At 43.9% G+C, this 22,825-nt stretch overlaps 1 protein-coding gene across 3 annotated transcripts in view; it reads right to left on the bottom strand.

Moving 5' to 3' along the window:
* LOC311028210 (growth factor receptor-bound protein 10-like) overlaps positions 1–5,887 on the bottom strand; it is a 54,766-nt gene extending 48,879 nt beyond the window's left edge. For 2 of the 3 annotated variants that reach the window (XR_014598701.1, XM_084032584.1), the window contains exons 1-2: positions 5,745–5,887; positions 3,079–3,186 (exon numbers count right to left, since the gene is read on the bottom strand). Coding sequence is in view for 2 of the 3 variants with exons in the window: in XM_084032584.1 (XP_083888710.1) it covers positions 3,079–3,129 (51 nt within the window). In the remaining variant the exon portion in view is untranslated. Of the gene's footprint in view, positions 1–3,078; positions 3,187–5,347; positions 5,474–5,744 lie in introns of those variants that run through there. The other variant, XM_084032585.1, reaches the window with a different exon arrangement.
* Positions 5,888–22,825: the final 16,938 nt, after the last annotated feature.

Here is a 22,825-nt window from a genome sequence, read left to right as displayed (position 1 = left end):
CGGAGCTTCAATCTGCCTGACACATTTGGGTTTGCTCCGAATCGTCATGACATGTCTTTGATCGCAAGGGAGCGTCTCCCCTTTCGCTCCACGGCCCACAGCATTAACATCCTGGCTCTTTCGACATACCTTCTCTCAGAGAATCAAAGGCTACGCTTCCTCGAAAGCTCGAGCACGGGACTGAGTGTCCGGCCAACAGCCGCTGACCTCTGACCTCCCCAACCACAAAGAAAGAAAGAAACTCGCTCAGTGTTTGCACTCTGAACGTTCAGGGGAGAGGAGCTGCTCAACTGACTCAGTCTTTGTGCTCTTGCGAGCGGTCAAAGTCGTAACTCAGCTGAGCGTTGAGTCCGTGGACTCTGGTTTCTCGGCGCTCTCGTGTTCATGTGTGCGCACGTGGACAAACACACGCTCGTATAGAAAGAGGGAGGGAGGGAACAGAGAGAAAGAGTTGCTGGCTGCTTCCTCCGAGACATCTCTGGCACAGATTCAAAGTTTACAACGAGATAGACAGACGCGCGTGCGCACACACACACACACACACACACATTTTGGAAACACGGCCTGGAACGCAGCCCAGATTCCCAAACATGCCCAGCGTTATGTATAGGGTTATGTAAGTATCCAGAGAAGGGGGCTCCTTAACTCCTTATCTATCCACATTAAACCTACAGTGGCTGCCTACAGAGGGACTCCATATGTGTGTGTGTGTGTGCCATGCTGTGTCACATCAACTGGCAAGCTTTACATAACACACACACACACGCACACACGCACACATACACACACACACACACACACGCACACATACACACGCACACACACACACACACACACACGGCTATGTTGTAACCCACTTCTCTCCCTCTAACTATCAAACTCTGTCTTTCCCCCGCTAGATGCAGGGTGGAGGAATGTTGTTTTCTATGGGGATTCAATTCACTATTCACTGCAGTCTTACTGGTGCAAAACCCTTTTTCCTGGTTTGGGTTAGCAGTTTTCACTGAGAGGAATAAGGCACCTGAGGCTACGTCACCCAATGCCCCCCCCCTCCCCTCAGCAAGACGCCACACCATCAATCGCATAGCTCTCAGGCAACAAAGCCCACAGCTTGTAACTGTCGTTTGTTTAGTGCTCGATTTATAGAGCTCCACGATGCTCTTAAGCCAAATTATTTACGTTGCCGGAGGGTTGGAGAGGAGAAAATGCGAGCTGAGAAACAAAGGGCTCATTTTGCAGGAGTTCCACAATGGAAGTGGGCTCGTTGGGCTGCACAGTTTCACCAAACTGGGCTGGGAGTCATTCACTGTGCAGCAAGTAGACTCATAGAGGCACAGTACACCGAAGAAGAAGAAGAAGTAGAACAAGAACAAGAACAAGAACAAGAACAAGAACAAGACTTCAGGAAAAATAAATGATAGAAAGTTGAGTCTTAATGTTTCATTTAAAGAGGTCAACGGATTTAGAGCATGGATGTGTCCAGTTCATCTATGAAAGTTGCTCACTGGCGCTTGAAGCAAATGAAGTTAAGATGAAATACTCCAGTCTTCTGGCGATCTCCCGCATCCTTAACATCTCCTTTAATCCATGCTTCCTCATTCTCATTCCAATGAACGGAGGAACTACAATAGCCCAATGATTTCAATAAGGACATTTCACGTGTTTGTACTGGGAAGCTGATTTACTTAAAAAAAAAGAGAGCAGATTTTGAGACGTCTATTTCCCAATTTCTATGGGAGATACCGTCTTTTTTGGCTCAATGGCATCACTTGTTGTAATTCCACTTTTGGCCACAATGCTTCAAAGCCCGGCATTGTACCCGGGAGCTTGATTTAGAGCCCTTAAGACCTTCAGGCTGAGTGTTCGAAGGGTTTTGGGGGCATAATGAACAAAGGCCGCCTCTTTGGGCCTTTAAGTTCTGACCTCGGGAACAATCAATAGGTCGGAGTTAGAACATCTAAGGGACCCAGCAGGCACATGTGTCTTAACCATGTCAGACAGAGAAGACGGGGCAAAGCCGTTCAGTGATTTAAAAACCAATAAAAAGAACTTTAAAGTAATCTCTGTCTGGTTTTCGTCAGAAGCATGCTGCCAGACTACCAGACCGACAGGAGAGCGTTTCAGTGGACCAGCCTGCTGGAGATAAAGATGGATTTGCTCCTCTGTGTCTGCCTTGAGGACACTCCCCTGCTAATATGTCTTAAATGACAGAAAGTCATGTTTCAAACGGGACACTCGAAATCCAGGCCAGAGTCAATGATGAGGCTGACATGATGAGTGTTAGTGCGAATAGTTTCGGGTGGTCAACCAGTTTTTCTCTGTGTGTGTGTTTCAATGCAAGCTGTTGTACAATGTGTGCAATTGTCTTACTTTTACCTTTCCTTCTCTATGTAATGTTGCTTTTGACGTCCAGGAGTTCAGGAAGATCCTGAGTGGCTCTCAAACGCTCCGACAGTGTCAAACTAAAAAGGTCGGCTAGCTGACGGCTACACACACGTGTACAGGTTGAGGGTGTACCACAGGGTAAAAGAACTGAACCGACGGGGCGTTATTCTGAAAGGTAGCGTTGGTTGCTCTCTAATGACCAGAAAACACCATTCAGTCTACGTGACAGAACAGAATGCGGTGTTTCGGCTTAACGGTGACTCTCGGACGAATGCTTTAATCAACTTTAAACACACAACCATCTGTGTTTATCATTCACGGCAAACATTCATTTTGCAAATTGGACCTGAACACGCATTTTGGAGGTGGTTTGAAATGCGATTCCAATCAGATGACTTATTTTATCCCAAACATTTTCCTAAACCTTTGTCATGTAGTGCTGTGTAGTGCGAAGGTGAACGCTTCCTTAGTGATGTCATCACTGAATCCTATTTAAATCTGATCGATCACCGTTTTCACAAATTGGAAAGAAATCAGACTCACAGGTGCAACTCATTATATAAATAATGAGATCCCATGAAATGGAGCCATCATTTGAGTTATTGAGTTATCGTGTCACATTACTTAACCGCAACACGCCGTTAACTCTTACGCTGGCGAGCTCACGTACATGAAAACACATAAAGCATTCACCTGGTAGTTTGAGTGACGTAAGAAGTAGTCAGGGCATCCCGCTAAGGCCATGGTGTTCCTCCAGTGTTCCCTCTGTGGGGGATGACACCCTCAGGTCTCGCCAGCACACTGCTCCCCAAGGAAGGACACAGGAAACAGACCGAATCACCAAGAGGGACCAAGCACCCATCATTACAATTAGAAAAGGCAAATTAGACAAGTAATGAGGCAACTCAAGAAAAAAAAGTGATTTAACATCATTAACAAACAATCCCAGGTGATCCCTGCAGCAGCTTTGTAAAAAAAAAACGTCCATCTATTTGGTTTCGCTTAAAGCCAAGGGAGGAAAACCCTACACCCCTCTCTCTCTCTGCTGAAGTGAAAACAAAGCCTGCATGTGCGAATGAATGTGCATGCATGGATGAACATGTGCACACCGAATCCAATGTAAACACAGCCATTGTGTACCACACACACACACACACAAGTCAGTACCCAAACAAAGCCCAGAGCTTAAGACTAAATAAGAAACCCTCTCTGAGCTGGCAACACATGACCACTCACCACCTGCAGACTGAAGGAAACAACTCTGAAACAACTTGAAATAGGAGTCAGCTATTTCCACTGCATTGTGCAGCATTATCTGCTGTGAGCAAGCACGGGGGGGGGGGGAATCCTGCAACAAGTTTCCATGTCAAGCTGCTCAGCATCGAGTCTCATGTTGCTTGGATGCCGATGCAAATCAATTCATGTTGCAGCGCTGGTGTAGAAAAGTGGACGTTTTTAATGCAAGTGGCCTTCATGAGTCAGCTGCACCCCCAGAATCCATTTCAACCACTTAAACATGAGCCTTCCTTGGCAAATTTTTAATCCAATTTCTATCCAGCATTTGTTTTATTGTTTCGGTTGGAAACGCCTGTCCTGGAAATCCCACATCGCCATCCAAATCCAATCTACTGCTCCCTTCAAAGAAATCCTATCAGCACCCGACTTCATGCGGAGCTGCAATAACACTCCGGCTGATTCGCGCAATTCAAGTAAAAAAACACAATGGTTTGTTGAGTTGGATCTTTGTGCAGCCCACATACAAATTTGAAGGAAGCACTGTGACCGATACTGCTTCCAACAAAAGGTTTCGGCAATCTGAATCCACACTCACTGAACTCTGCATCTCTCTCACTAAATAGCTCCACTCAGTTTGACTCTGCTGGTTTCTCTTCTCTTCCTCTCCCAGCATGTCTTCATTGTATAGGTTATTATATAACAGATATCAGATGGTTCAAACAATATGTCTTCCTCCTCCTCTCTTCTCCCTCCCTCTCTTTTCACCCCACTAATTACTGTTTCCACTGGGGCGCTGCTATCTTTAGGTCGCTCTGCTGACTGACAATCTGTGTCTAAATGTGTGTGTGCCCAGTTGCACACACACATTGAAAACACAGCGTCTCCCCCTGATGCTGTTGTTTATTTTTGTTGAGCTGTGACTTGTTTTATATCTCACACGTTCCTGCGTGGGCTTACACGCATGTTCGCACCAATCAAACTGCTGGCCAAAAGGGCAAGCTGATCGTACGTGTGCCCAAGAAGCCCGACACAAAGCCAAAGCTCCAAGTGCTTGACATTTGCTGACATTTCTGCTTCCTCCTGCAGAGAAAGGGAGTCATTCAGCTTTACTGGTCATACGGGGAGATCTAGGGAATTAAATGGACCGGGGAGCAACTTAATAATGCCACACGTGTGAATGGGTGTGTGTGTGTGTGTGTGTGTGTGTGTAGATATAACACACCCACATCTTTCCAAGTACAAATTACCTCCGATGCTGACATTGAGTGCATTTTAATAGCAGCTTTTTTACTGATTATGACTGCATATTCTTAACAACAACAATAATGTCAATACAAGTTAATAAGCATGAATCGTCCCTATGGACCTTACACACAGTAGTTGTGCCACTCAGGGCCTCTTAAAGGCCTTAATGTTGCCTGATCCTAAACAGACCCCAAGTCCTCTTTATGTACCAGGAAGCAGAGAAGGCAGGAAGTTTAGCAGCATGCAGAGATTAGCCTACATTAGGTCGCAGCTAATGGAGCTTTATGACAGACCATCAACACACGCGCGCGCACGCGCGCGCACACACACACACACAAGTTGATCCTCCTTGCTGTGTATGCTGTGGGTGCAGATGACTCCCTTGCAAAGTAGCAATTAGTGGAGGAAACCCAAAGTGCAGCTCCAGAGATGAAGCAGTCAGTGCGGGCTCCGTGAACACCGACGGTGCATCCACACTTACTGGCGTGTCGAGGAGGAGCAGGCATGGTAACCTCTGTCCTGTACAATCTGAAACCCTCTTCCACCACCAATGCGGTAAGACTGCAGTGACGTAAGCAAATAACTCCAGCTGGTGATCTTCATAAAAGTCAACACCGTCTCTTGCACAGATGCACGCTCCGAGTAGCTTTAAACGTCACCGGCTTAGTGGTGCTGGATCACCTACGGCGGTCTGACGCTCGTTCAGGTTTCTACGGTCACGTTGTGTCTCACGCCTCAGCTCAACACGCCGGTAAAGTTGTTGCTAAAGTAAGTTGAAAACGCGTCTTCCCTCCTCTGCATCCCCGTGCACGAGCATTCCGTTCATATACCGTACGCCTTCTACAGCGACTTCCCCAACGAATGAGCTCGGTGCTTACGGTAATCAAAGGGCAGCACGCAACTCAACTCTCGTGTCCGGGACGCGAGGCGGCGGAGCAGCACTCGGCGCGCTTCGGCTGTCCTCGTCCGGATCTCCGCGCAAACTGCTTCCCCGCAAAAACCCTCCGTCCGCTGCTCTGTTGTCTGCACCTTGTTCTCCCCCTCCCCCCCCCTCCCCATCCAACCCGAGGTGCTTTCCTTGCACACGTACACGCACACACATGAACGCACACGCCCAAACACACGCACGCTCACACACACGCGTGCACTGTTCTCAACCTGCACTTTCCAACCAGCTGACTCTCACTCTCACTCTCTCTCTCTCTCTCTCTCTCTCTCTCTCTTTCTCTCTCTCTCTCTCTCTCTCTCTCTCTCTCTCTCTCTCTCTCTCTCTCTCTCTCTCTCTCTCTCTCTCCGCCCCGCCTCGCCCTATTCACAGCAGCACACTGCAAAAAATAACACGCTTTTACAAGCTGTATGTCGATTCACAAATCTCCTGCTGACAAGAGACTAAGATCTAAATATCCCCGATAGTTTTTCACGAAATTAATTCCGCCGCCTTGATGAAAAAAATATATCCTGAAACTCTCAGTTGGCATCTTAAATTGACTTAGTAGCCTATCTCTACAAATTAGTTAGTAGCTAAATATTAGCGTAATAGCCTAGCCTATGTCTAACTAATGACTTATCTCTTCATAATGAGGTAGCATCTCTAAATAATGCATTATTTAGAGATGCTACCTCATTATGAAGAGATAATAACTAATTATTTAGAGATACTAACTCAATATTAACAGTAATTGATCTGTTAATATTGAGTTAGTATCTCTAAATAATGAGTTATTATCTCTTAATAATGAGTTAGCATCTCTAAAAAAAAGCATTATTATCTCTTAATAATGAGTTAGCATCTCTACATAATGGTTATTATCTCTTAATAATGAGTTATTATCTCTTAATAATGAGTTAGCATCTCTAAAAAATGCATTATTATCTCTTAATAATGAGTTGGTATATCTAAATAATGTGAAAGTATCTCGAAATACTGAGTAATAGGCTACCTCTAAATAATGACTTGGTAGCCTATCTCTAAGCCGAAGTAATGAGTTACTATAAGTGATGAGTTAGTATCTCTAATAATACGTTAGTATTGAGTTTGTATCTCTAAGAAATGAGTTAGTATTGTATCTCTAAGTAATGAGTTGATATCTCTAAACAATGAGTTAGTATGTCTAAGTAATGAGTGAGAATCTCTAAGTTATACGTTAGTATCTCTAAATAATTACTTTGTATCTTTAAATAATGAGTTAGTGTTGGACCTGAAGGTGAGCCTCCTCCCTCCTCTTGCATATTTACAAGACTCTTCAACTGCAAGCCAAGTTGCTGTGGATACATGTTGCTTCATGACGGCCTTGTTCGAGCAACTACTGGCTATTTATCTTCTTCGGGACCAATGATTTGATCTAATAAAATCCTCCGGTGGCGCGTCGCCTACGTAGCACGTCTTTAAAGCGGCAAGCTCCATTCAGCTCTGTGATTACCTTCCGTTGCTGTCTTCAAGGACAGCAACGTTCCTTCACAAGAACCTGAGGACAGCAACCTTTCTTCACAGGAACAGTTAGTTTAGTAAAGTTTGTACCCTTAGTTCAGTTTTTAGTGATCTAGAACATACAGTTTCCATGCTCACTAATTATACACACATACAGAGATCTGGTCTCATCAGACCCACACAGCCTTCCACAGAGAACCCTCTCTATTTATCTCAATCACATGGCTGACAGTCAACACCCACAGCCTCCATTATACACACACACACACACACACACAAACACACACACAAACACACACGCTGTGTTTATTAATATTGTATAAGAATGAATGCTATCAACCTTTTCTCTGCAAAGAATTCCAAATTCCTTTGACTTTTTGTATTATTATTATTATTATTATTTTGTATTATTATGCTAACAGTTATTAATCTATATTGAGACTATATCAAGGTTCGGTTATATTTTTCCTTTTTAAAGGATGGTGCCCCGATTTTATTGATTATATTACTATGCTCCTGCTAGTGCCCCAACAGTTAATAAATAATGATGACTTAGTATCGTGACGCGAGTTTCACACGAAATGTGAATATGAAAAAGTTTCACTGTTGACAAGTGTTGACCTGATAATACAAGCATTTATAAAAATTCAGCAAAACTTTTTCATACTCTCGCGTGAAATTCAAGTGATGCATTGGCTGGGTAAACATGGAAGTGGTGTCGATGCAGCGCTAGCGTTAGCAGCCGAGGATAGAAGCTATCAGGCAAGTGTTCTTTTAAATAAACTCCTGATGTACTTACAAACTTTCAAATGCCTCGTTTTGTGAGTACAAACCCTATGTGTACTACTGCAGAAGTTTGGTTAACATTCCATTCATTATTAGTGGGGAAATTTACAAGATGTACCATCCCACCAGTACTAAGCCATTCGGCTGATAGCCCTATCTTGACCAATGTTGACCATCGCTAAAAATGCTTCTGAGGGGGTATTTGGCTGGATGTCTTGGTGGAAATGACCTAGGGTGCATTTTACTCCGATTTCATCACTTTAACTTCTGTCATGGGCTGTAGGTTGTTTGTACTGTGTTAGATAATCCTTGACACCTCCTCCCCTTTCACCCATCCATCATCCGGCAGCCATTCACAAACTCTTGCAAGTGAACTGAACCCTTCACCTTATCTGCTCTTAGTCCTGCCAGTATGTGGACACATGTTAGGGTTGACAGCCGATAGGGAGGAGGCTTGGGGAAGTGGATCCAGTTCAGAGAGAGTGCGTTTTATTTGAATCCCAGCTTTTCATACATACCGGTAACTACAATGTTCGGCGGTGGCACCTTATCTGCCACAAAGGCTATACCCAGCCATCGCCCTGAGGGAGCGACATCTCGCCATGTGTAAACCTGCTAAAATCAAACATGAGCCTTCACATACTGTACGCGACGCCCGAGGCCTCATGCATGTGCGGCTTCGCCAGTTTCTCCGGAAAAATCTGCTCTGTAAATAGGTCAAAGGTACAGGCTGTTTCCAGAATCAGCGCTCCACGTAGGCCTTTGTTTACAAAACCAACACCAGGAGGAACACTAGAAAAAACATGTCGAGTATCGAACCCGCTAACCATCACATGGGAGTGCCAAAACTAAACACGATAACGGCGTTTCAGTTGTTATGCACCATGTATTTGGAGAAAACTCCCAGAAAACTTTCACCTCTTTTAAATCAAAGCTGAAGCATTTTCTGTTTGCTATTGCTGCCCGTCATGTTATATTTCAGCTTCTGTTCCCTTAGCTCTTTAATGACTGTTTGAATTGCATTTAAACTTCCTTTTCTAATGGGGGTTTTTTCCTTTCTTTTACACTTGTCTTGATGCTTTAAATGTTTTCTGTCGAGTGGTTTTGAATGCCTTGATGGTGAAATGTGCTGTATAAATAAACCTGCCTTGGCTTGGCTTGCACTTGCAGTAGCCTGGTGTTTACAGCAGCTGGAGCAAAGACTATCTGCACTCACAGGAGCCAAAGGAGAGGCAGCAGCACTATCGGCAACCTAAACCCAGTCCGGGGAGGGGGGGGTCCTTTAAGGTTAAAAACAGGGCTTACAAGCTCCCAAGACCTTTGCAATGAATTTGCCTCATATTTTGGCAAGACAATGATTGTTGATATGAGTTTTGAAATGTGGCTACATTCGTGTTTTTTTTCTTCTAATAGTTTCTAATAGCTCGATTCCAAGCAGGCATCAATAGTGATGACAGCTTTATCTATCTCTTGCTTGCTTTAATTCAACCTCTGCCTGATGGTTAGTTCTGTGTTTTTTCCCATGCACAAAATGTATACTACATTGGAAGGGACTCTATTGTCAATATTGTGAAAAGTCCCTTGCTTGGGACAGTGACACAGCCGACCCGGAGAACCCGATCCACCATTTTCCGGCGGAGAACCATGGCGTCAGACTCGGAGCTACCGACTCTCATCCCGGCCGCTTCGCACTCGGCTCGTGCTGAAGGTCTCGGTCGGATGGAGCCAACAGAATCACATCGTCTGCAAAGAGCATGGACACCATTCTGAGGTCACCAAACTGGGCACTTTACATACATCCCAATCAAGACTATCAGCACCATTTTATCCTTCATTTTCGGTACTGTGGTCTCCCCCTCGGATAATACTGAGATTGTATACTTGACATATACAAGGTGTCTTTGTATTTCTACCATCACTGAATAACCGACGACCAGCAGAGCTTCAAGGAGGGCGAAAGCGACACAAAAATTGGCCGTATTTTGGCTGCATTCAGTGTGTTTTGAACAAGCTGAGTATACAGACGGAGAGTCAAGAAGTAAAATATGCCACAGGAATGCTTTGGAAGGTTTTCTATGGACGTCTTCATACTTTTTTCCCCACAGTGAAAGAACTGATGTGACCTACACTAAATTCAATCTGATGATAGCTGCAGCTGCGATGTGACTTTAGCATGTAGGACGATTATGTCCAAACAGGGAGAATATTTAATTGTCAAAAGGTATATTTTGGGTGGATTTGAGGCTGTGAGATGGATTAAACATTTAACTACTGATCACATTTACATACTCACATTTTGTCATATTTGGGGAAAGGAGAAGCATTTAAGTGGATCATCTTGAATATGCTCTGGTAACAAAGTGAAGATTGTAGACAATTTAGTTGGGGGGGAGCTGATTATCTCTGACTTCTTTCTCTATTTGCAGCGTATATAGCTAAAATAATTGTTCCTTCATGCATTTTGTAACAAGCTATGTTGGTTCGGAAGCAATTGACATGAGCTGGCTCCTGATCCAATCAATCGGAGGTCAGTTTTGAATACTCACGAGTTTCGTCACTAGAACCCGTGTTCTGGTCGAAACCACAGCCCACGTTTTTAAGAGACGAGAGCCTCCACAACTCTAAGGCACAGTGCCTTCTCTGAAAGCCAACCAACTTTAAAGGCCACGGCCTGACTTGGTCCGACGACCGTGAGTCCCACCGCTCTGTTTGTTTGCGTTCACGTGTAAAAAGAGCTCCGCGACGGACAACAGAAACAGCTTGAAGCTTCCCACCGAATGGGTCAGACGCACAAGACACGTGGACACGTGTCGTGTTGTGAAAACACAGGAGAAGCATGGCTGTTCACATGCAAAATCCACTCTCTTCGCCTTTTGTTTCTGTTTTTTTTTCTGAAATTAGGTTTTGGCATCCCAGATGTTCGATGGGTCTCTCGAGGTCTTGGGAGGTAAACAGACAGACACACACACACACACACACACACACACATACACAAACATGGGATGCATAACAAACTAAAAAGTGAGTCTAAAAAGTCTTTGGAACCGTTTTGAAAACCTCTGAGACTCTACAGAGTAAACAGAGTCCGGCCACACGGAACTGGGTCATCGTATTGTGTTTATTATGCGTGTCGGCGTGATGTGTCATCGTTTCCGCGGTGCAATGTGCGTGCATGCGCTTGCACCATGTTTGCCAGAGTTTCATGGCGTGCATCTGTGTTTGTGGGTGTGACCGTGTGTGGAGTGGAGTGCCTGTGGTCAGTTGGTTGACAACTTACTGCAATTTATTGATGTTCACCAATATCTCCACAACTATCAGATGGAACGGCAAAACATGTTTGCGTAAACATCACGGTCCCACCCGTAACGTTGGCGATCCCCTGACTTTCCTGTAGTGCCAACGTGAAGTTGAGATGGTTTTGGTTGAAATGTCTCCACAACTATTAGACTTACTGGAATGAAATATTGGACCGCTGTAACGTAATTTGTAGATTTTTAATATTTTTTAAACAGGACAATACATTTACATGTTAAAACATGAGATTCTAGCCAGGCGGATTATTTCCATCTCTAGTAGGTAGCAGTTTAGATTATCTTTCCTTTATGACCACACACATACCTGAACTCATAATAACATTCCCATCAGCCTCAGCTGCACTGTGTTTAGTGGTTATTGGCATGCTGATATTAGCATTAAGCCCAAAGCACAGCTGTCCATAAGTACAACCTCAGAGCTATGGGCTTTCAGGTCTGTTTAGATGGAAAGCCAAGTCAATTTATTAGTTTATTTATCACTATTGTGAGAGTGTGTAGACATTCTGCCAGCAGACTCGGCATTAACTCCAGTTCTTTATGATATTTTCCTCTGGTTTCTCTCGTTTTCTTCCACAAATCTGTTAAAGCACCATGAGGAACTTTTATTTCGTGTTCATTTTAAGCACCAGAGCCCCTTTAGACGAGCTCTCATCTGTCCTGGCTTCCGGTTCTCCCGTGCTTCCCTTCAGCAATACTGCCTGGGTCACCAAGCAGCATGGTGTCAGCTTCCAGCTGCCAGAAAATCTAGCGGCCAAAGTGGGCAACCAAGCTGGATCTGGGTCTATCTGCAGCGGGCTGGTCGCTGCCAAAGACCTATGTCATATTTTTTGAGAATTTCTGTATTCCACTGACATTCACAGCTTCCTTTTCTAAACTGGTGTTGTTCTGGAAAGATATTTCCCTAATTAGCCAACAATTATCATTTTCAGTTGGTTGCTTCCTTAAACACATGTGGTCCTCTGCTTTTTACTGTTGGGTTAAAACTATGGTCACAGTGGTTGTCATTATACCTCCAAGTGGCATTAATCCATTCATAATCATTAAATCTATATTAGCAACAAATATTTTGTCCTGTCCTTTGCCTCCACATGGGATTGAGATATAATCAGGCCTCTACATTACACATTGAAATCTTATAAGAGCTTGGAACACTATGTCGGGATTCAGAGATTTTGGTTCTTTTGCTTGCGATAAGCTCTGAACTACACACTCGCACACACCACACTCGCACACACGCACACACACACACACACACACACACACTAGTACATACAAGTACATTTTAATTGCTTTATTGGCAGTAAATCTGCATCCAATTTACACACTGAAAAAAATCCTTTATTATTATTTTTGATTATTTTTACTTGATTTGAAAGACTTATATGCTTTCAGTCTAGATTATGTGATGATTGACATTAGTTGCACCACACAATATAAGTGTGTGTGATGAGTGTGTGGTGTGTGTGTGGTGTGTGTGTGTGTGTGTGTGTGTGTGTGTGTGTGTGGTGTAAGGGCCCCAACGCTGGCCCTCCAAAGTCGCTTAGAGTGAATCAAGAGATCAAAGTCGAAGCTGTAGATTAATCCACATAACAGGAGCTTTTCCACTAATAACAGAACATTCTTTCTATTCTGGCTGCCTGGTACGTCAGTGCCGCCGAGCCTCTACTGTCAGACCAGCGGCAGGCCCTCAAGTCAGGAAAGTTGATTTAATCACAGCTGCATACAATACAATATGTCTACACGGGAGTGGTGATTGTAAGATAAAGCATGATATTAAACAATAAAAAGCTCAACTCTAGCGTGTGCCTGTTGTGAGAAAGTTTACTATGATTATGATCATGTATATATACACGTTTCTATATTGCACAAATCAAAAGGAGCTCCACATTGTGATTATATCAGTTTTAATTCCTGACTATTATTATTTTTGCATATTGTCTTTATCGTGAACCCAAAAGAGATGAAAACAGGCAGATTGGATGAAGCCTAGAGGCTGTATGTGACAACTATCATCTAATTATAAAGCAAGGAATGGCCATCTGTCTGTCTGCATGTCTCTCTGCATGTCTGTCTGCATATCTCAAGAAACGTTCATCTCTCCAACTTCACACTTGACGGGTGTATTGTTGAGGAAACCAAGTGAGTGTCTGCATCAAATTAGATGCGATTTGGAAGGGGAAAAAAGAAGATATATGAATTCAAAGAAAAAGAGAGTGGATGGTCTTTTCTGACACTTTTGGGGGTCTGCAGACAGGCACACAAATTCATGTTTGAAAGCCAAGAAAAAGTGATTTTGTTTTTGCATAATATGTGACCTTCAATGAACTTGGAATAAACAAGCAGACAGAGCTCTGTTTAGCAGCAGGAGCAGGGCTTTGATCATGTCATCTGCAGCTGGTTGACTGCAGTTCACTTTTGCTGCTGGATGCTGGACGTACTAACCCTAACACCCAAACTCTTCTTCACTTCCCTGGAGTCAGGTAGCAACGACCAGTTCCTCGGTGGCAAAAATGAGACAAGTTGTTTGTAGATTTGGCCTCAGGGGTGTTGTGTTTGGGAGGGTGTTGTGTAGATTGACAGGATGTGGCCATCACATTCATCACACTGAGGTGGTCAACAGCTGCGTCCGGGATCTTCATCATAATGGGGACGTTTTGACTTTCTGGATCCAGTAAGTGATAAAGATGGTGTTGGGTGGCAAAGGAGGCTCAAATTCACAGATAAGAGTATGAAGTCAGGTTCAGGTTAGTTCAATGTACAAAAATTTGCACTTTTAAAAGTTGGTGCCATCAAATTTAAACTTTCAGTGTAATCAACGATCTGGAGTCACAACACCGACATACTATCATCTTTACAGTCTGCAAACAGTTGCTTGTTTACACATCCAGCAGCTACGAAGCAACGTTAACGTTTTTCTGGCCACCTGGCAGACGTCAGCTCAAAACTCCCTCTCCTCTCAGCTCCGGCTTTCACTTCCCCAATTCCAGAGGCAAATGTGTAGCACCTCAGCCCCTAAATGCTCCACTTCATTCACCAGCTGTTTGTTAACTCTGTCCGTCTGCTGTCTGGTGCTAAGCGGGAGTTGTACAGTCGGGTTTATGGAGCTTGTTTGCTGGAAAGAGCCGTTGATGAAAGAGGAATTTGCTGGTCCTAAAACCACAACTATAAGCTAAAAGAAATCAAAAAAACTCCCTAGAGCTGAATTGCAGACATGGGTGATAATGTGGATTTATGATGATGAGCGACCCTATTAACATTACTCACAGTCATCTGATCCATCGTTTATCGAAAACATTGGGGAAGATAGAAGTCATTCAAGTCAGTCCTCGTGAAATCACAAGACATTGGTATCAAAAGATAAAGTCAATTTATCTTTGAATCATTACTTAAGACTGACTCAAGGTCAGTCATATGACTTGAGAGCACAAGCTTCCAAACGTCCCTTAGGAAACCTGGGGACGAGGCCGCAGATGCTCCTACTTCAACCACTCTGAGAGCCATGCAAGTGCGACTCGCCGTCTCCGGGTGGGAAGCGGCGTGCAGCGAGCTGCTCCCGATCAAACAGAGAAATCATTTGTAACGGTATCGCACAGAGCGGGCCTGTGTTTTGTCTCAGCTAGAAGGCCTCGGCCGTTGCCAGGCAGATGTTTGGGTTGGAACGGCGTGTGGTGGAACGCCACCCTTCCATCTGGCTCGGGCTCGACGGACTACAGGAATAGAGTACTGAGAAAGCAGGGAACACAACTCCCCTTTCAATAGCGATAGCACCATGGAGGAATGTTCTTCCTGCACCTGCAAGTCTTTTCTTTTATGAGCGCACCAGAAGAGGAAAAAGAAAATAGAACTTGAGCAATAATCATTGAAGGAATTTAATTTTGCCTCGGCTGAATCACTTGGAATGTTTGCATTGCACCTCAGTAACTGGGTCTGTCCGGCCACCGGGGATTTGTCATTATGAGAGAAGCAAATCAACCCTGAGAGTGAAACATCGGACTTGCTGAGTGAAATGCAACAACAAACAGCCTGTGAGGATTGTAAAGGAGATTTTAGGAGTGAAAACCCGTTGCCATGTTTTTATATTATAGCCTACTGTCATTAAGGGCTCAAAAGACATTCCAACCCAGATTGCAATTCTATCTGAAATGTCCAGATAACTGCTAAACATTCCTCGATAGTGTATCGAAAGCAACACAAACAACCCGAGTTGACGTGAGGTGATGCAATCAAATGATACTTTAAACTGCCTATTTCGAGAAGCAAGAAGAAGCCACAGTGCTTTTTAACTCTAAAACACGGCACACAACTGGAAACGCTGCCTCGTCATTGCAGATTCCTGATATATTAACGTGCTGACTGTGAAAGACTAGATTAACAGATTTCCTCCCTGAGCACCAGGCAGGCAAGCAGTTCCCTCCCATCATGCCCTCTCTCTCTCTCTCTCTCTCTCTCTCTCTCTTTAAGTATCAGCTAACTGCTGCCAAAAGGCTGACTGGATATTAATAGCAACACTCCCAGAATCTAAACCACATTTGTTTAGGTCAAGGCTGAGCTGAGCGTCCATTAAACAATACGGGGAAACTGGAGCGAATCTGGCAGCGTAGAGAGGAGGAACGGGAGATAAACTAAACAGAAATCCGATGTTCTAACTGCTTCTGATGGAAAAGTCGATTGAAGAGGTTAATCATTTAGACTCGGTGGCTCGGAGTCGTGCTGCTGAACGCCAGCCAGGCGTCGCCTCGCAGACCAACGGCCATTTAATCTCCAACGACCACTTTAGATGAGACGCTTATCAGTCTGTACTAGAGTTAGGATTGAACTCTTTGTGATTAGTGAAAACACATTGTCACTTGTTTTATACTATAAGTGTTTCTTAATGATTACAAATAGTTTGTAACCGTTAAGAAAATTGTTTGTAAAACATCTGTAAACATTGTGGACCAGATATTTATAACACTTGATGTTTAACATTTGGTTTGCAAAGTATGGCTATTATTAAGTGATGATTATAATGTCTTGTTAATTGGTGATTCAAATATTTGTAGAGCATCTATAAATGGGATTTATATATACTGTGTATATATAAATATATATATAGTTACTTTACTTATATATACTATATCAGTGGTTAATAACTGATAATAATTGTGTTCATGTCGGTCGATTGTTTAGTTTACTAGTTTAATTATGTAATCACAATATAAACAAATGATTACACAAACAAATTATAAAATGGCTATTATTAATGATCATATCACTCTTTAATGGAAATGACTAGTAACTAAAGTTTAACAGGCCCATCCATTATCCTTTCATCAATAAAGTGTGACCGAAATAAGTTTTGTTCAGTTTTGCTTCTATGAAACCCATGCAGTTGAGGCAGTGACCAGCGAAGGCATCTCTATGTAAAACAGTGACATCTGGTGCACACGCCTCAGCACACATGATGGTTTGCATATTGCATATTTCAGCTGCATCAACAACCTCAGTCGCATTGCAAGTTGCAGCAGTACAACTCCAGTGGCAGCGAAGCCCAACAGCCACCTCTCTGGTGTTGTAACAGAGGGATTTCTGAGATTATGTCTTTGTCTGAGCCCAGCGGGACTTTCCATTGGAGGTAGCAGGGAAAGGTCAAACACGAGCAAAGCCGGAGAGCATGACGTAACGTGACAGTTTGTCCCGGCCGACCGTGACTGGACGACCGGTACAAAACCCTGCTGACAAGGTCCAGAACATTCCCCCTTTAAAAGTCAAGCCTCTTTTTTCTCAGAACAGCAGCATCAACTCCAACAGGAAGTGTCGGTATGCGTGTGTGTGTGTGTGTGTGTGTGTGTGTGTGTGTGTGTGTGTGTGTGTGTGTGTGTGTGTGTGTGTGTGTGTGTGTGTGTGTGTGTTCCCAAAGCTTTTACTGGGAACCGACTTTTTAAAAATGATTTACCATTGCGATGCAATTCAATTGCTTTTATTGCCATTTCCACATCACCTTATATGACCTTATGTAAAACTTTGAAGAGATACATGTTTGATAAATCACATAATTGTATTAAGGACGTGTAATTGAAAAACAAATACATGTTAATTACCAAATAAATGCATTTAGGCAGAGGCTATGTGTTTCCTTTCATTTCCTCCGGTGAAACATGTACATTTAGGAGCTGACCGGTTCATCCTCTCATCAGTGACACAAACATAATGTTAGATCCCGTGTTATTAGTCGGCCACATGATAGTTCAGGTTCCCTCTGTGGCTCGCTGCAGATGAAGAAATTCTGCACATATCTGTGTCCTGACGCAGCCAATAGAAACAGAGCCTAATCAATGAGTGTTGCTCTGAAAGACAGGAAAGAAGTGAACGTCTGAGGAGTCTCGAGGTCTTGGTTACAGCAGGCCGTCTGTCGGTGGACTCGCTAGACCTTGTCGATCCCCTCTGAGACTATGTTCATTCACGCATTGACTTTTATCTTCGCTCTGTTAAACAAACGTTGGGACAAGGATGTTCAAATAATCAGAAATGGGTTGAAAAAGTTAACCAGCAAGTCAGAAACCGGCGAGGTTGCTGCAGGAACGAGAAAAAACATGAGTCAGCATTTTTGTGCACTTCCGGTTTCCACGTCATAAAGTCAATGTGGTTTCTTTTATTGTTTTTTGTTTGTTTGGGAGATACCTGAAAATGGTCTGTGGTCAACCCACGATTAAGAGATGTTAACATTTTGCTCTATTATGACATCCTGACGGTGTCCAGCGGGGCTGATGAGGTCACCACATCTCATCCTTTTTGCGGGCGTTTCTCCATCGTCCTCGCACTCCTCTTCCTCACACTGACATCCACCTGTCCATGTCACCTGTTCCAGCCTTTCTCTTGTGTGATCCATTGTGTGTGTGTGTGTGTGTGTGTGTGTGTGTGTGTGTGTGTGTGTGTGTGTGTGTTTGTGCGTGTACGTAAACGTGGCAACACAAGAGGCGAGCAGGGGAAGCAGGGAAGACTTACTGCACTTCCTGCAAACGCATCAGCTGGCCTCAAATTCAAGTAAAAAGCGAGTGAGAAGTCATTATTCGGCTGTCCGGGCCTGAGCTGGTTTTATTGGAGATAAGGTTGTTTAATGAGTGGTGTCCTTCGGTCTGAGAATGCAGGGGAAAGGCCACAATATCCCTTTACAAAAAGGTCACATTTAAAAACTGTGTGTGTCTGATGACCCTCCCTCTATTTGATGTGAATTAATGACTCATAGTAAACATCGCATTATAAGCGTGGTTTTTAAAAGGGGCAAATGCACAAATCCTTTTATGTGACCTTGCTCTGAGAAGATTACACATCACGACTTTGGACTTTTTTCTTCAGCATGTTAAAGGAATATTTGACATCATTCCCTCATTTCCCAGAGACGGAGATCTCCGTGTTTCTATTCTGGGACCCACTGAGACTACAGACCTGTTACAGACCAGTGGTGGGTCCCACTGAGACTACAGACCTGTTACAGACCAGTGGTGGGTCCCACTGAGACTACAGACCTGTTACAGACCAGTGGTGGGACCCACTGAGACTACAGACCTGTTACAGACCAGTGGTGGGTCCCACTGAGACTACAGACCTGTTACAGACCAGTGGTGGGTCCCACTGAGACTACAGACCTGTTACAGACCAGTGGTGGGACCCACTGAGACTACAGACCTGTTACAGACCAGTGGTGGGACCCACTGAGACTACAGACCTATTACAGACCAGTGGTGGGTCCCACTGAGACTACAGACCTATTACAGACCAGTGGTGGGACCCACTGAGACTACAGACCTATTACAGACCAGTGGTGGGACCCACTGAGACTACAGACCTACAGACCAGTGGTGGGACCCACTGAGACTACAGACCTATTACAGACCTCACTACAGACTGTGTGAGCGACTGGACCGGTCCTTTTAGAATAAGAATGGTGCCGCCGGTCGACGATAAGGCAGTTTTTTTCTCGCCACTGTCTCTGTAATGTTTGCTCCTGGTGATGTTGGGACTTTGAAAATGTATTAACTCTGAGAATCATGAGTGTTCTAGTCATGCTCAATGTGTAACAGATTAATTCTGTTGTGATATGACACATGCATAAAAGTGAATTCAGTTCAGTTCAGTTCAATTAAATCGTGAGCTCTGCGTACACCGATGCGCACGCACACACACACACACACACACACACACACACACACACACACGCACACACACACACACACACACACACACACACACACACACACACCAAGCACTTGTCAGTGAGCCCCTAAATATAGCCATCCCATGGTGTTATTATCGCAGCGGGGGCAGTGCACTGTTATCTCTCACCCTTCACTCCCATTGTTTTACTACTCCAGCAGATGACAGCTTCACAAGGGCCGGGGCCCACTGGCTCTGTATATGGCCTGTTATGTAAGAGCTGCACCGACGCCGGCTAGCTCTCCGTCTTCTCCAGCAGCAACACTTTGTAAATTATTTTATGTCAAGGTTTTATGGGTCCGAGTATATATTTTTATCCTCCACTGCTGAGCAGTCTGGATCAGAAATTAATTCACAAAAGCTACTGTTGAACACGCTGGATAAGTGTGTCCCAATCTTGTCTTCTTGTCTTGATTTCCTCTGTTATCTTGGAAGTCTCTGTCTCTGTTTGCTGTTGGTTTCCTGTTTTATTTTGTAACTTCCTGTTGATTGCTCGAACCTCTCCTCTCGTTTCAGGTGTCTTGACTTCCCCAGCTTCAGTGTGTTCCCTCCTGATGGCTCACCTGTGCCCTGTTGTCTCCCTCCTCTGTCTCTTTATCAGTTCCCACTGGCTCCTGTGTGTTGTTTGGTTTGTTGGTGTATGTTTTGCTTTCGTGTTGTGCCTGTTTGATCCTGTTGCCTGCCTTCGTTTTTCCTTTTTATGAGTGTGTACCGGTATTTACCATCTTGGGATATTAAACCTTCTTTCCAGTTATCTGCTTTTGGGTCCTAATCCACGTTCAGCCTGCCTGCACCAAGCACTGGCCTGTTTCAGCTTACTTTGGATACTATTTTTGTCCCACAGACAAACAAAACACACACTTCCTCAGCTTGCCCTTTAACGTGTTTACACCCAAACAAACAAATGATTGATTGGGTGGTCAGTCAGTGGGATTGGTATACCAGGAAGAGCTTAGCATTAGGGCTGGGCGCACACAGCAGCAGACTATTGAGTCTGACTCACACAAATCCATTTCTGAGGGGGCGGGATCTGATGTGATGACGTCCTCCTTCAGCAGGTCTACACGAAGCTTTTTAAGGTTTTATTTTTATTTTGAGAACATCAGAAACAAGGTCCTAATGTGCTAGCCAATGATGCAATCACCAATAGTTAGCTTTGTTCAACACAAATGGAAACAGCAGCTAAGCTCAATTCCAACACAAGAAAAAAAAACAACACAAGATCTAGTTTGGAGCTGCCTGGAGAGGTCTTCTAGTCTCGGTGCTATTGCAGTATTTGTGAGGTCACACACACATGTTGGAGGGAAGGCCTGGCTCTCAGTCTCCACTCTAATTCATCCCAAAGGTGTTCTATCGGGTTGAGGTCAGGACTCTGTGCAGGCCAGTCAAGTTCATCCACACCAAACTCTCTCCTCCATGTCTTTATGGACCTTGCTTTGTTCACTGGAAGGGGCCATCCCCGAATCAGAGACAAGTCGTACGCGATTGAATCATTTTTAAAGAGGATCAACATGCATGCAAATATAAAATACCATCACAATCAGTTGCTGATACAAGCAACTGATTTCCCCCCTTTCATCAGTACAAGAACATTCGTTGTCTATAATGAAACCTAACTTCATTCATAATAAATAGACCTGGCATTTTTTTTGCGCTGCAGTGTTTGTTGAAAATGTAATGCAAACGTTTGCCTCTTTGCTTCAAATGAGCCTTTCCGCTCACCCACCGAAGCTTCCACAGATCATCAGTCATTGTGTGTTGTGTTGTGATGCAATGTGTGTGTGTGTGTGTGTGTGTGTAGGAAGCCAAAAAACAACATCGGCATGCTTAAAATAGCAGCCGCAGATGTTGTGCTGGGTAGATGAACAGTCAGCCCTAGAACGAGAGATGGGTTACCGGACAGTGAATCACACTGCAAGAGATGAAGAAGCGCGTTAACCATCCGAGCATCTGGTTCACTTACAAACATGCTTTCATGCATTATGGGAGCGATTAAACAAAAGCCTACATTAGATCAGAGACGATCTGTCAAACAAGCATGACTCAGATTTTCCAGACGAGAAACACCATGGGCAACTTCGCTGAAGAATATTACAGTCTAACTGCAACCATCTGTGTGTGTTCATGTGTGTGTGCAAGTGTGGTGCAGCATTCATCGTATGTGTGAATACTGTGTGTGTGTGTGTGTGTGTGTGTGTGTGTGTGTGTGTGTGTGTGTGTGTGTGTGTGTGTGTGTGTGTGTGTGTGTGTGTGTGTGTGTGGTTGGTTGTGTGTGTCTGTGCTCTCATAGTGAGGAAATTCTGAGAGGTCCACCGAAGGCCTAGCTCTTCATGTTTCTGCAGGCCACCGCCGATCGCCTGTCCAAACAGAGATTAGAGCTGTGAATTACACACAGTTTTAAGGGAAATTAAAATTCCATCTCCTGGACGTCACAAGGGCCAGTGTGTTTTCATCAGGTCAGACAGGATTTCCCCGCCCGGTAATAGTTTGACTACACAAATATAGATCTGGAAACAAACATGTTGTTGGAGAGAGGGCCACAGGAAAAGCCAGACAAAGCGTCCGTGACGTAGTAGCTGAAAATAAATCACATTTCCCATCAGTTGCCAGACGTTCCCTGAAGAATTGTTTGGTTCCCAAGACTTCTGGTTGAGAAATGGCCACGCAAAAAAATAAATCAAGAAGAGACATGATGATGGATTAGTTTGACGACATTTGGCTTTCACGATGTGATGCTATTAGATGGTCATGTGATCCAAAATTGTTTTGATTGAGTTTTGTTTTTTGATCGAGAGTCAAAACAATCTGCAACAGCATTTGTTTGCATGGTTTATCATCAGGGTTAAATTAATAGGCACTGAATAGGCCAACGTTAATACCTGGACTATTATTCTCTTTGCCTGCTGTATTTTTGAAAGAGAGAGGGAGATGACGGGGACAGATTCAAGGATTCTAAGGATCCCAAAACAGCCAGGACAGTGTTGTCATGACCAACATTCAAATCTAGATCAGAGAAATATGATCTCTCTGCATAAAGTATCTGGACTCAGCTGCTTTATACAGGGATTTCATATAAAAAAGCTGCAACACACAGATATTGAAGTGATTATTTTTACTTAAGATGAAGCAGATTTTAACTGATCATAGTTGTGCTGCCATCTAGTGGTGTATTTTTACACTGAGGCAAACCCACTGGGGGAAAAGAAGATATAAAACCACTTCAATCATTGTTTTCCTT

The sequence above is a fragment of the Eutrigla gurnardus genome, assembly GCF_963514095.1.
Source record: "Eutrigla gurnardus genome assembly, chromosome: 17".
In the NCBI taxonomy this organism is placed as follows: Eukaryota; Metazoa; Chordata; class Actinopteri; order Perciformes; family Triglidae; genus Eutrigla; species Eutrigla gurnardus.
The sequence above is the reverse complement of the archived record's forward strand: the minus strand, read 5'-3'. Positions and strand labels throughout refer to the sequence as shown.